The 15,278-nt window shown below is 38.3% G+C and overlaps 1 protein-coding gene across 1 annotated transcript in view; it reads right to left on the reverse strand.

The window, feature by feature from the left end:
* Positions 1-15,278, reverse strand: part of LOC106950884 (furin-like protease kpc-1) — a 187,356-nt gene that overhangs the window by 64,755 nt on the left and 107,323 nt on the right. The window contains exons 7-12 of the mRNA XM_015038044.1: positions 13,423-13,460; positions 11,633-11,712; positions 10,537-10,625; positions 7,063-7,235; positions 5,119-5,334; positions 3,542-3,645 (exon numbers count right to left, since the gene is read on the reverse strand). Of these exons, the coding sequence (XP_014893530.1) occupies positions 3,542-3,645; positions 5,119-5,334; positions 7,063-7,235; positions 10,537-10,625; positions 11,633-11,712; positions 13,423-13,460 (700 nt within the window). The remainder of the gene's footprint in view (positions 1-3,541; positions 3,646-5,118; positions 5,335-7,062; positions 7,236-10,536; positions 10,626-11,632; positions 11,713-13,422; positions 13,461-15,278) is intronic.

The following is a 15,278-nucleotide window of genomic DNA, read 5'->3' on the forward strand; positions in this document are numbered from 1 at the left end:
AGGCCCCTAGAGGAAATGGAAAATAATATAACAATAACACTAACATACATTTTTATTTTACCTTCTAAATGATTAAAAAAAAAGGTTCAATTTATGTACCTGCGAACACTCAGATTGACTTTTACCCACATGACAAAAAGTTTGGACATTACTAGCTCAAGTGGCTGGTCGTGTCACACAATTTAGGTTGTTTCTGATAAATGTGGATAAGAAAAGAAACATCCAGGTCTGCTGTATGAAAGTATGATTGAATGCAAGATTGAGCGTGTTTCTGTAACATATGAGAGAAAAAGCGAGAAAGAATGAGAAACAGAATAGCCTGAAAGCCGTACAGATATATACGAAGAGAGAGAGACAGAGAGAGAGAGATAGAGAGAGAGAGAGAGAGAGAACTCAGACCTATAAAGACGTGAGCAGAATCCAGCTGGTTTGAGCAAGAGAGGTGATATATAGTTTAGTCAGTGGCAGCAGGTCATGACAAAGCCTTTAACAGTAATGTCTTGGGAGTCGCCTCGCCCAGGGGACCCACACTCCATTTTACAGCCAAGTAACTGAGACTGAGAACACTGCAGCATGACAGCTGGAGCAGTAAAGCTGGCCTCTAGTACAATCCATATTGTGAAGGTGGCGCAGATACCACTGATACGGCCACAAAACACCGGGCCTGAGGTCACACCAGCAGCTGCCGCGTTGAGAGCATTGAGAAAAAGACTCGGGACAAGGCAGGGAGAGGCACACAGGACAAAGGAGAAGGAAGACAGAGGAGTGAATGTCGACAAAAAAAATTAATGGAAAACAATACATTTTAGGTTAAGAGGTGTGCATAGATCAAAAAGAGAGAATTCAAAAAGTATTTATTGGAGATAAACTGATATTTTCAGTATCACTGGTGTGTTTACGGTCATTTCTGAGAAAACACAAAAGGTGTAAAAGGTTATTTAATAAAGGAATGTACATTTTCTGTCATATCAGTGCACATCTGCAGTTTATACAGGTTGTGAGATAGTGAGGGAGAGTTTCACTTTTAGCATGTACCATCAAGACTAAACATAATAAAGCAGTTATTGCTGTTTTTCTTTTTGAGCTTTGAACCTGTCTGTTGTTAAACATGATAGTTTTACAAATGTTGGCAACTTTTTGAAAATCTCAAGGTTAAGATAAGGAGGCTAGCAAACTAATCAATAAACAGCAGCTAACTCTAGCAATTTAAAGCAATTCAAACTGAAATTGGGAGGGATATGGCATTATGTTAGCTGATATTGTCCCTTTGTTGACTTGCGTTAGTTCAGCCTGATAGCAATTCAGTTTACCAAATCTTCAGCGACTCGTCAAACCTCTCTCGTTTTTTGGGTGAGATTATGGCACAAGACAGCATCAAAGATGCTTCCTAGATCTTGTAAATGTTTGAAAATTTGATTAATGTTCAATGAGCTGCTTCGTCAAGTCACCTGATGAGGTCAGTCAAAGTATGTTTGTAAAATAATTTGTGCTTAACCCCTGAGCCACAACAGCACCCCTAAATATGACAAATGTTTGAATAATTCTGGGTACATATTCTAGTCTAGGAAATGCAAAGCCTTTTCCTAGGAGACATTATGAGAGAGTATTTTTGGTGTACTAATTGAGATAATCACTGATTGAATCTTTGACTAAGACTAAAACAGTATGTCATTTTGTGCTTCTTTTAACCTAGCAGCTCAGCTCTTTTCCGCACACAGTGTGACGTCACCTCTACTCCTGCTTCATATAACCGCTGACTGCATCACAGCTGGAAAAGGTAAGACATATTTCGAATGCTCTTCTCATGGTTTTCTTTGTCTCCTAAAGAAAAAAAAAGATAATTTTCTCATAATTTAATCAATGCAGCATGTTGTCAACTTTATGGGCGTTAAAGATATCAGAGAGAGTAGAAAGAAACCAGACTGACTGACTGACTGACTGACTGACTGACTGACTGACTGAGCCCTGGAGCGTTACCCTGCTCTGCCACCCCGCCACCAGCATTTGGTGGAGCCCACTTTTACAGCAATTAATTAAGCCACAAATCTCTTGAGAGTATATCTCTGAGTTTGGCAAACCAAGACACTGGGATTTTTGCCCGTGTCTCACGGCAAAAACTGCTAAAACTCCTACGAGTTGGAAAGGATCTGCTGAGGCTGCTGTAACACAACATTTAAGTCACATACCTCCGAATGACGACTCGGCTTTGACATTGTCGATGTTGAAAGGTAAATCGGTGCTGGAGCTTTAAGTCTCTGATTAATGTTTCAGCATAAATTAGAAGATTTTTACTTAAAGGCAATAAAGTATGAATCCATTTCAGGAGGGAAGGATGGAAGACAACCTAACAGCTCAAGGATATCGACTATGACAGAAAACTAAAGAGGTTCATGGAAGATACAGAGTTCACTCAGCTTGGACTAGACTGAATACTGTAATGTGAAATAGAGCCTTATTATAGATTTCCCTCATCTACATCTTCTCACCAAATTTGAGCAATTATACATCTTAACGTACATTTATGTCACAAGACATGTGACATCTAGTGTAACACAACAATTAATACAACATCAAACAGAAGATTTATGAACTTTTCAAAAATAATATATATAACTTATCTGGATTTAACTGACCGGGGCATGATATGAACTAAAGTCCATTAGTGTTTCATCTCACGTAATAATTTCATTGAGACTTATGAACATACATGTATGAATATGTGGAGATGGACATAAGTTCAGACTGCTTATGTGACTGTGAGATATGTGTGTTTCACAAAAATGCAGAACAAATGCACAAAAAGTGAGAGACATGCAAGGAAGAAGAAAAGTTGATGACTTTTCGGTTTGTTTTTGTCTATGGTGAAGTTTTGATGGTGAAATTCTGTGAAGTTATTTACACTGTCCTTCCTGCAAACAAGTATTTCTTTTTTTGTTTCTATACAATGCATCAAACCAAATCCCAAGAAAAAAAAAAAAGCAAAATCTAGAATTATTTCATGTGGGCAAACTGTGATCACAGCCGAACAGACTTTAAAAAGAAACTGGAAGAAGAGTTAAAAGGAAATAAACAATATTAAAAAAAATCTAAGAAAGTGCTTATCATATACTATAAAAAATGTTTATCTTTTTTTTTTGTTTTGTACATGTTTTTATCTTCTATATTTACTGGTTTAATTAGCAAAAAGAAAATCAGTCTCAATCTTACAGTTAAGAAAAAAAAAAAGAGAAACGTAATTTTATAAGACACAAGACACATTTTCTTTGCAAAGCGCTTTGGTGTCAGGCCATTACCGTTTTTTTTACCACTTAATTTAGGAATTAGCTCAATGAATGACTAATAATATGCATATTTTTGGTGTTTCTGGGTGCAGAACAGCAGTGAAATGCAAAAGAGTTGTGCAGACAAATACCCATATATCTGAGAAAGACCTAGTAGAGGACACTTGAGTACGATCCGTCTTAGCCTGCTTCAATCCCTGCCTGTTTACTTCATCATGTTACTATTGGTGTGCAGTATCAGAAGACTGACTGACACTTACTTCACTTCCAAAGCAAGAGCTAGAATCCCTGCAGCAATCGGAGCGGCACTGGAGGTTCCTGGGAAGTGCATGACACACCCATCTCCAGTGTTGGTCACAGTCACCTTATGGAAAACAAAACAGAAACGGGTCAGGATACCACATCCCATTCTTCTATCTACTGCCAGGGATCTGGTGCATTATCAGTCAAAACATCTTTATTTTGTGAAGTTATTCACAGTGGTTAGAGCAGAAAAAGATACTCTACACTTACTAAAGTAAGAGACACCCAGGAACTAGATCATTTCCAACATGCCAACATGGCATGAATTTACTAATCCAAACTGTTACATATATGGCTTTTTTTACAGGATTTACACTCTTTATAGAGAGAGTTCCCATAGAGTAAAGTTTCCATTAACCATAAAAATAGTGCAAATTGAAATTACAAAGACAAATCTGCTTAATTTAAACAGGCCAATTTTCAAAAGAACTCAGCTTTTGATAATAAGAAAACTTATTGATGAAACGTTTTTGCACTAGGATGAGATGGTTTTTCATCTATTGAAATAGATGCATTTCACAAAACTTCAATAGAAACACTTTTTTCGCATCACTTGATCAACAGTCGGCTGTTGGTCTCTGGCGAAATGACAAAGAAAATGACAGGAAGCAGCAGGAGGACGATGGTTTGTTTCAGGCTCTTTCAGTGAGCTGGCTCCAGCATCTCAAAGCTCATAAAAAGTTGTGTGTTATTCTAACGTATTGAATCCATAACTCTTATATAAAATTGCCAACTATAATTTACCCAAAATGCCGCATTCGCACCCGCCGCCAGGTATAAGAAGCTTGTCGCTCCAGCGCCTGAATAAGATGCCAGCGTCTCCTCTGATGGCTGATTTTTATGACTTATCGTGTCAACAATTTTATTCACATGTGATTTTAGTTTCATTTCTTAATTAACGGAAACACTGCAAGTCCATATTGGTGTTTTCTCTTTTTTTTTGACATTAGCAGAATTTAGACAAAAGATTTGCGCACATTTGTAATGGAATGGCAGCTATTGTTTGTGATCCTTTCCTCTTTCAGTAGCAAATGTAAAACAATTTTCTCCTCACGTTAATAAAAAAAAAAAAAAAAAACTTATCATATCCACCTCCGTCCAAATGAGGAGTTCAAAAAGTGCATACATCCCACCAGAGCAAAGTGTTAACGCAGTGATAAAATTGGCCTTTCAGTTTCTCCAGTCCTGGAGCCGGCGAGACATTTTCTCGTGGGTTTTTTTTCTGTGTTACATCCGCCATCAACACTTCAGCTCCTTCCTCTCCCATTCTCAGCCACCACAGCCACGCTTTACCTCCAATTAACACTCGTTTCTGTATGTCTTCGAGAGTTTGCCCGGCAATCACCCAGGTCATTTGGCAGGCCTCGATAAATATCACACCAGTGGCTGCTCTTTAACAGGATTCTCTCTGCTCAGAGCAGCCTAAAAGTCACGCTGCTGGTTCTCACACACACGCACACACACACACACACGCATACAGTCATTAGAGCCAGACAGTGCTGTTAGACGTATTAGAAGGTATTGACACACTAACCAAAGGTAGCGAGTCTCCCACGTTGGAACCCGTCAAGGTGACGGCCATCACTCCGGGGCAGGGTTCACCGAAGTAGGCGGGCTTCCCGGTCTGGGTGATGGCTCCGATGGCGATGGTGTAGACGGAGTTAACGTACCCGTCTGCGCCGCAGTGGTCACGCTGCGTTCCACCATTACCTGCCGCCCACACATAGATGCTGCCCTTCCCACGTCGGCCCTGAAGGAAAGAAAATGTTGACTTGGTTAAGCATCCGTCCGTTTGTCACCCTGTTCATCCATTAGCAGGTCTCTTTCTTTAAACGCATCAAAAAGTAGAGAACTCTTTTCCACATTAAAACGCAAGAGTGGTTTTGTTTTGATAAGACGCCTTTTCTTTTTTGTTGATATAGTACATCATATCGATACACCAAACTTAAAGGATGCGATCATTTTGTCCTACAAGTCAATGCGCTAGCAGCCAGAAAAAAAGAAAAGCAAAGGAATTTGAGCGAGTTCAACGATGTGATTGCCAGGCAGCTTCGTCACAGCATCGGTTTTTACAAGTGTATCATAAACCTGGCTGGCCGCCAGGCTTTACTTGCCCTCCCTACCAGGCTTAGCATTTATTATGTTTGTACACCAGAAATTACGATAGCAAAGATGGGCTAAATTGTCTCTTTATGGTTGGAAAAGCAACTTAATGGTCAGCATGAGAACACAAAGGCAGCCTGAGGTCAGGTGTCATCTTTTAATTACGAGAACTCCACACCCACTGTCTGTCTGCACACTAACAACTTTTGCAAATAAAGTGACAGGTCATGAAAAAGGATCAAAGAATTTTTGACTTTTTTTTTTCATTTTAGCCTTTTTACAAGACTTTACAGTTGGTGTTTAGGTATTGTTAATAATGTCCTCCAATAACAACATACTTACCTAGTTAGAATTTTCACATTTCCTATCAACTTTAAACATTTAACTCTAAAACACAGTAGATGACCACCGTAGTGTCCTTGCCAAGGGGCTTAGCAAGTTTTCTGGGGAAAGACCCGAAAACTACAGGATACATAATACCGGTCTGCAGTGGCTAATGCTGCTTCAGTAAACACACAGTGCATCACAGGTGTTGTGTAAGAGGCTGCATAGACACAAACAAGTCAATTTTGTTATGGTAAAAAAAAAAAAAAACATAGCTTCAGCATTCATTGCATCTAAATGCTAAACATGTTGCAGCAGCACAGTCGTCCCCCAAGCTAACATCAGCGTCCGCAGTCCACATTTCTAAAGAAGGATTTTTTTCAAAGAAATTACTTTCTGAAACATCTAAAAGCCAAATGGCGTTTTGCACTAAATAACAAAATGAAGTCAATAAATAGCTTTGTTTCTGAGCTCTTAAGTTTATTTATTCAATAAATTAGCAGCAAAAAGAGTTTTTGAACGGAAAATGTTTATTTTGTCAATGACTGGTTTTCAATTAAAATGTGATTAAGTACACTCAATTAATAACAGACCTCGCATTTAGCTCCATTAAAAATTTTAATCGGGTCTCACTGCCGGTTTTCAGCTGAAGCATGTTGGCTTGCTGCAGGCAGTCGGTCCTTACAGGAAAATATAAACATAAATCTGAACTCTGCTCTTTTTATGCGACATCTGCCTTGACAAGGGGAGAGTTTTTATTGAACTCCGTTATTCAACTCATTCAGTTTTTCCTTTGGGGGAGAAAGGGAAGAACAAAGAGACATTTATATATTGATTTAGGTTCTTTTGCTTGTTTTGTGATTTCTTACTAAAAGCGGCAAAGTGGTTTTAATTTCCCTAGAATTTACCACTTGCTTTAAAAAAAAAAAAATGTGTAAAGTTGTAACAGATAAAGCAAAGAAAGGCCGTGGAATGTAATCGCTCCTCATTTTGTGAGCTTTCGGTGTAGCAGGCCAATAAGTGGAGGAAACTCGGGAAACAAAAGCCTCGCCTTCTGAGTTCCTAGCCGGAGGGCTCGCTCCGTGAGGCGGTGCGGCCCGTCCATCTCTTCCCCGTTGTCCCGCGGGCCCCAGCTGCAGACGTAGATGTCGATGAAGTGCATGTTGTAGGTCAGAGCCGAGGCCTCCATGGCGTCCGTGACGACGCCATCCAGCAGACGGATACCTGGACCAATCAGAAGCAGTCACACAGATCAGGATTTTGATGGAAGAAAGCAAAATACAAAAAAAAAAAAAAATCAAACTTTCCACTGTTTCAGTACAAGAATCCCCGTCGTTTACTACCACAAGATGATTAGCTGCAGCATTATTACGAACCCTCAGGACGCAGAGCAACAATCCACTGTTGTAATCTGAAATAAGTGGATGACAACGCCGGTCCAGGCTCCTGAACAAAACGTTCCTTGCGATCAAATTAAATCCAAATAAAAGAGTTGATGCGCAATTCATATTCATGTGTTTTGAAAAGACTGAGTCCGGGCACAAATAATGAAGCAGATGAAATGTTATGATATTTCTCTGTGAGCTGATTTCAGCAGCTGACTTTAGAACCTACAATAGTAAAATCAAGTCAGATGTGCATTATTTAGCAACAGTTTGGCTCCTTTCGCCGTATTTAAACAGCAAGATGTTCCCTGAGAAACTGTGGCTGGCACAGCGTCCGTCCAATTAGAGGCTGAAGATGGAACCGAGATGGACTGCGGATGGAAGTGGAGGAAGTACAGGCACTGAAGGGGAGATCGCTTTTGAATTATAAAGGCAGTTGGTGCCATTTTTGCATGCAACACCACAATCTATTTATTAGTCTTTTGAACTGATGTGAAATAGATTTTTTTCTTCCCCACACAAGGAGTTTACATCAGCTTTTGGCACATTTCACCTCTCCATCCTCCTCCTGGCTGCGTTCACACTAGTCTGCAAAATGGCAGCTGGAATAAAACACCAGTCACTTGGTTGTTCAACAATAACTGAACATACTTTTTGAAAATTGTATCTTCTGTTGTGTAATGTACACATAATCACAACCTTTTTTACCTTTTTGAATTTTGTACCTAAAAATTAACAAGAGTATATAAAAAAACCCCAACTAAAACTACTACTATAACTAATTCAAATGAAACTGGAACCAAACAATATTTAACTAATAAAAACTATCAAATACACTGTAAAAACTAAGTAAAACTGAATCAGACAAACAAAAAGTCACATCTAAACTATAAAGACAAAAAAACATGTGTGGCAGAAACAGAATTGTTTGTCCTCATAGACACCATACTCAGTAAAACAACTAAAAACCTTTATTTTGTAGGTCTGTACAATATAATTCTGAGCAGTTTCACAATGAGTGACAAACTTTGTTGAATGTCAGACAACATGGCTCCCGCTCTCAGCAGCGCCTCTTTCATGCCCTTCATCTCCTCAGCGCCAGACTCTGTTTATGACCCAACAAAGCAAAACCAAGACTAACTGTGAAAACATATTCCTGGTCTCGCCTCATGAAGTGTTTCCCTTCTTATCCCCCTGAGTTCTGTAAAAATGCTTTCTGGGCCAAATGATTGAAGCGCACGGATAAAAGACCCTGAGCTCAGAGTTCAAATGTCAGAGTTCAGCTGAAGGATGCATCTTGTTTTCTATTTTCATGCTCTTAGACTGACTGTGATAAATTTGATTAGAGGTGTGAGATGTGAGGGCGTACCTGGAGACAGGATGCATCAGTAAACTGAAGACTTATTGTCTATCAAATGGATGCATATCAGACATACAAATATAGATCACATGTGTATCAGGAAAAACTACAGATATCAAAAACTATAAACAATAAAAGAAAAACCTTTCCAACAAGAAAGAACTTTGTTTTTGATAAAAAATAAAAATAAAAATAAAAATAGGCATAGGTCAAATGATAATAAAACGGAGTGGAGGGAATATCAGTTTTGAGAAAATAATTTAAAAGTTTTTATTTACATTTTATTTTTTAAAAATGGCAAGTTGCAAATGATTTATAGTTTTCTCCTGCTCTGGCTGAATGGTTCAATAGTGACTAAAATAAATGTGTGGTTATTAAAGAGACATTTTTATTTATTTATTTATTTATTTATTTATTTATTTATTTATTATTATTTTTAAGATTTACACCCAAAAAAAAAAACATTAAACTTTTGTGGAAAAATAGGATAGAAACATTTTCTTCTGAAGGGTGTTGATATATGTATATGTAGAAAATTATGTTTGAGGAAAGGCACATTTCCATCCAAACTAATTACAAAACAAAGAAAAAAAAATAAAACAAATAAAAAGACATTTTTCTGACCGTCTGAAGTTAAAGCAGTACAATCTTCTTTTGTTAATTAAAAAAATTACTTCTATCTGATAAACACCAGAAGACTTAGCAAGAACATCTGTCAGAGATTCTTTTGTTACTTTTATGACCCTTTATCTATTTAAAAAAACAGCAATCCCTCATACTGACCAACTGTATGATTTTTTTAATTTTAGGAAAGGTAAAAAAAAATCTATAAAAAAAAAAACATCATCGCTAAGTTTTATGACATTTAACAAATAGAAATCATTTTGGTCACTCTCACTAACCTAAAACACACACAAAAAAAGTTTGGTCTCATTGAAGTTCAGACAGTGAGAAAAAATGTTTATGTGTCTTTTTTATTCAGTGTGTTTAAATATCTGGTTTCATATGCGTTTTATTTTGTTTTGTCATTAGTTTGCATTGCAAAAACACAAAATCTTACCAAGTATTTTTTGTCTAGTTTCAAGTGCAAATGTAAGCAAACTTGAAATAAGACAAAACCAACTTACAAGTAAATTTCAGCAAGATTTAGAGGCTTGTTTAAAGTAAATAATTTCTTAATATTGATGAAAAAGTTCTAGTTCAATTGGCAGATCCTTTAAACGTACAACAAGACATTTTTCCCAATTTGTCTGCCAATAGAACCAATAATTTCTCATCAATATTAAGGAATTAATTACTTAAAGCAAGCCTCTATATCTTGCTGAAAAGCTACTTTTAAAGATAATTTTGTTTTATTTCAACTGTATCAAGATATTTACACTAGAAACCAGGAAGATTTTGTGTTTTTGCTGTGTGAAAATGTGTTTCTGGTACTTTTAGTCTCAATGCAATTATTTCATGGAAAACTGTTAAAACATTAGCAGAGGCAAAGAGTTGCAGGTATATTTTGTATGTATATATATATATATATATATATATATATATATATATATATATATATATATATATATATATATATATATATTTTTTTTTTTTTTTTTTTTTTTTTTAACTTTCGCTGCATTGCCAAGTCATACCAGCAATAATAACAGAGTGACTCTGGAACATAACAAGTATTTCTGACAAAGACTCAGCTCCCATGTTGCATTCTTGGCTGGAGCGCTGCACCCACAGTCAAACTGCCTCCCATTGTCTCCTAAAGCTGGACCGCTTTCCTCACCTCCTATCCTGGCATTGAAGGCGATGCCCACACCGCAGTAGGAGTTGTTGGCCTCCATAGCAACTTCGCCGGCACAATGCGTACCGTGACTGAAACAGAGCGGGAATGAGATGTTAGCCACACACTGAGACTAAATAGGCAGAGATGAGACTTTTCTCCTTTATTGGATGTTCTGATCTGAGCATGCATGGTAACCGTGCCAGAACAAATAATTACGCACGGGTACATGTTGATTGGTTCAGATCAAAAGAGAAGACGAGGATACTGGGAATTTCTTCTTGATCAGAGAAAGAGAGAGAGAAAAAAAAAGATTTCCGCTGGTCTTAAAATACAAGCAATGTTTCATAAATTGATCAAATGTGTTAAATAGATACAGTGCCTCGCACTTTGAGCTTCTCTCACTTTTTATCATATTCTTGTTACAATATTCTTCGTTTATTTGAGGGGATTTTATGGGATGGACCAACACAAAGAACAGAGTATGTTAGCAGCTACCCCACTGCTGCCAACTCAGCAACTTTGTCAATATTTTTAACAACTTTCCAGAGAAAAACAAAACAAAAAAAGTATCAAAAAAAAATCTGAATCGGCAGATCAGGCTTTTTAAGGATCGGTGATCGACCAGAAAAATGCAATCAGTGCTTCCCTATCGTAAACATATTCAACCAGAGCTGCAGTGGGACGGCTTAGATCAAAGTACATACTGTTAAAAGTATGTCCCAGTCAAAGTCCAGACCTAAATCTAACTGAGAATGTGGCAAAACTTTAATGTTTTAGTCGACAGATTTGAAAAACTAGACATAACTGTGGCTACAAAAGACAGTTTCAACATCTAGTGACTCATGGGGAAATTAGTAAACTGATGTGTAAAACCGCGCATTATCTTTTCTGCCACTCGTCAAATTCACACTTATCCACATAAAATACATTAAAGTACAGCTCTGCAGTTACATGTGGTCACCATCTGAAAACATTTCCAAGTCATTATTTTTGCCAAAAGTGACTTTTTGCTTTTAAGATGGCTACAGCTGAATTTGAGTCCAGAATAATAATAATAACAATTAAAAAAAAGGAACATAAGAACAACAATCACTACCTGTTCTCCTCATCTCTGACAGGCATGGGATCATGAGACAGACCGTGCGAGGCCCGCAGGTCAAAGCTGGCGAGGGCCTCCTGCAGAAGCAACAGAGAAAACAAATGAAGCTCGGTGCAGGACCCAACAGCTCTTGACACAAAACATCAGAATGACAAGACAGGAAATGAAGGAATCTCTCAGAAAAAAACCCCCAAAAACTCTGGATACTCTCACTTGTGTTAGTCTGTCAACATATTTCCTTTGACTGACGGCAGTCGCTGTCACTGCCGGTGCAGTTCATATGCGTTCTGCCTTACGAAAGTGAGCACAGTCGAGGATCTGGGTATAGGCTCAACGGGAGGAAGAGGAGGAACGTCCTGGCAGCTCACCGAACAAGAGCAATTATGTATCTCTTGCTGCAACCAGGCTTATCCATGCCAGACAATCTGCTCTGACAAAGTACAAGTTGGCCTGCATGCTTCCAACTGCCTGCGAGATTATAAATGACAAGGCAGCAGCAAGCGGCGCTGCGCGACACAAACGCTCTACGGCAAGCCAGAAGAACGTCAGGCTAACAGCTTCACGTCTCTGTGAGGCGGTGATGGTTTTAATGTCGGGGTCAAAGGTTTGCAGCCTTCACACTGCAGGCAGGCATGTTGCTGCTCTCAGTCTAGTGAAATAAAACATGTTTTGAGTTTACAGGATCTTTAAAAAAAAAAAAGACAACTTGCATGTTTTGATGAACATCAGCAGGAAATTTGTTGTTGTTTTTAAAGAACTACAATTTTATTTCTGTTTTCAGGTGTTAAAATAAGCCCATGCATAAAATTTTTGCAAATAGAGGAGGGTTTTGTTTCATTTTATGGGATATTGACAGTGGAAAATTGTATATAGTTTCCCATAACGGCAAGAAAAGTAAGTGTACTGTGCAAACTGTCTGAAATTATTACATAAAAAGCCTGAAAAATAGCTAAAAGCTGCGTTTGTATCTATATTTAACAGCATTAGTTGATTCTTATTCACTTTTAGCCAAAGTCGCACTGAAAAAAGAGAATGGAGCTCCAACATAAAAAACTGAGTTAATCTTTTACAAGTAATCAAATCAAGTTTGCCAAACTTAATTTGTTTACTTTGTCTAACATGCCAGGTTAATAATAATTACTCCCCTTACTTTACAACTAACAGCTAAATAAACCCTCAGCATGATGCTTCTACCACTGTGCTAGACAGCTGGTACAGTATTCTTAAGTCTGAAAGCTTTATTTGGACTCTACTTGCTCATTGTCTTGTTTCACTGTAAAACATTGAAATCCTTGTTAGTTTTCAACTTTTTGTTTCTTTTCTTAGCTTTTCTTTGTGCTTTTCAACATCCATTCCTTTGATCTGAGGTGCAAATTTGTGTCAGATGGTTTGAGACGGTCTGATGTTCCAACAAGACAGTGGACTTTACACATTAAAATTGGCTCTAAAATGGACAAAGTAGTCTAAAATTAAGCTTGTGGAATGGCCTGGACCTCTACTCTATTTAAAATGAACACACTTTGCTGAGCGGCCAGGTCAGTGCCAGGAAACCAACTCGTTTAAACTCATTTGTGATAAAAATGAAAGGTCAAATATCCAGACAGAATTATGCCAGGGCAATATACGGCTTGAAGCTACAAAACGAGTTTTCCTCTTGAATAAAATGACTTACATTCAAGCATCACTTGAGGGAGTATGCACCCGTATTGTGCTGTTTTTCAGTCATCTTATTTGTTTGTGGTGTAATTACGTCTCATTTACATGAAACTGATGTTTGGTTTACTCACAAAGTTTTTCCTCAGGTCCTTGTTTGTGTGATCCACACCTAAAAAGATAAAGAAAACAATATATTAGAAAACAAAATTTTTGTTAGACTAGATTAACTTATCAATGCGATTTACTTTCTGCCTTTTCTTGTTCTAGTACATTATAATATTTCTGGTATTTTTAAAACAACACCGACACATCAGTGAGACAAAATCACTAACGTGTCTGAAAACATGTGTACCGTGTCTTTAAATATTTCAATTCAGTAAAACCTTTTGTTACACCAATAAATATAGACTTAGTCTTGCTTTATTGTTACCACACAAAGACATGTTAGGGAATTTGGCAACGAAATGCCGTTGCTTGGCTACCGGAGTACACAGAAAGAATACTGAAAAACTATAAGAGTGACTAAAAATACTTACAAATACATAAATGTGTTAGTGGTGCAGGTAGGAAAAAAATAAGGGAAAAAAACTATATATATCTCAGTATGAAAAGAAACTTGAAAAAGTTTTTCAAACAGTAAATAAGCAGGATGAATATTATTGTCCACAAAGAACAGGATGAGAAAGTGGAAGTGATTCTTTTTACGTTCAGTTCTTTAACAACAGTGAATTAAAAAATACGGCAATTTTTTGTGCGTTGGTCAGCATAAGCGACAGCATGGAGTTACAATCCAGTGAGAAATAAAAACTTTTTTTTTGTCCCAAATGTCTACGGTGGAACAATCTGGTCAAGAATTAAAGCAAAGATTAATTAAGCAGGATGACACGGTTTGGTGTCAGCTGATTCACTCTGCCTGTGCAGCCTCTTTCCTCTGTGTGGAGGAATCAAAATCTACTGAAAGCTGGAGATAATGTTTATGAGATCCATGCCTAATTTTTTCCTGTTTTGTTCATTCGGTAATGCCTAAGTGCACTTGTCATGTTATTGCGTTTCCACGGAGCCATGAGAGAAGTAGTGCCGTTTCGAGCCATTTGAGCCTACTATGTGGTAGACAGGTTATTAAAATTTTTGAATTTTGAGTGCCCCGCTAATTGGTGCAATTAATTTGCCAAAGTGTACCGCTTTTTTTTTTTTTTCCCCCTCTCAAATAAGAGTTTTGTCAAGATTCATGTCACACTCCGCACACGACCGTTAGATGAGTGAAACGAACAAAAGGCTTCAAACGATCCAAATTCACGCCATTCTTTTTCAATTTCTCATTCTTTCTTCTGGCACCTTTCTCACATCTTTTCATCCTTCCTTTCTTTCCACATCAGTTGCCTTTCTTCGGCCCCCCCGGCCCCACCGCCTCCCCTCCGTCCCCACCTCCATCTCTGCTGCAGTGGGGCTCCTGTGGTCTCAGCGAGAGACAAACGAATGAGGACCCCAGGAGGGCCGCGCCTGCTCTGCTGCACATCACTCACTCTCTCTGTGTCTCTCAATCACACACACACTCACACACACACACACACACACAGGCTTCCACACGCATACACACACACACACACTCATAGGACCGACCCGCCTTTGTCCCATACAGGCACTGCCTCTGGTTGCCATGGTAACCCGGGGAAGGTTTCGCTGTCACGGCCTGATTGCGTGGAGCTCAGACAGGATGGAGCGCGAGGTGGGTGCAGCCCTCGTTGGAGCCCGCTACGCCACGCCATGTCGTGCCGCACCGCGCCGCGCTGAGCCGTGCTGGGTTTGTCAGTTACTCTGCAGACACGAGCTCTAACAATTTGATTTTTTTCCCTCGTCTACATCTTCCCTATGAAAGATTTCGCCTCAAATGCTCTTTGTACCGTGAGTTAGCAGTGTCTGAAGTTACTAATTTGCTTTTTTTGTGCATTTTAAAGAGAGTTTATATTTATTTCTTTAAAAAAACTAG

This window comes from Poecilia latipinna, unplaced genomic scaffold, assembly GCF_001443285.1.
Source record: "Poecilia latipinna isolate Pla-1442-1.1 unplaced genomic scaffold, P_latipinna-1.0 Scaffold427, whole genome shotgun sequence".
In the NCBI taxonomy this organism is placed as follows: domain Eukaryota; kingdom Metazoa; phylum Chordata; class Actinopteri; order Cyprinodontiformes; family Poeciliidae; genus Poecilia; species Poecilia latipinna.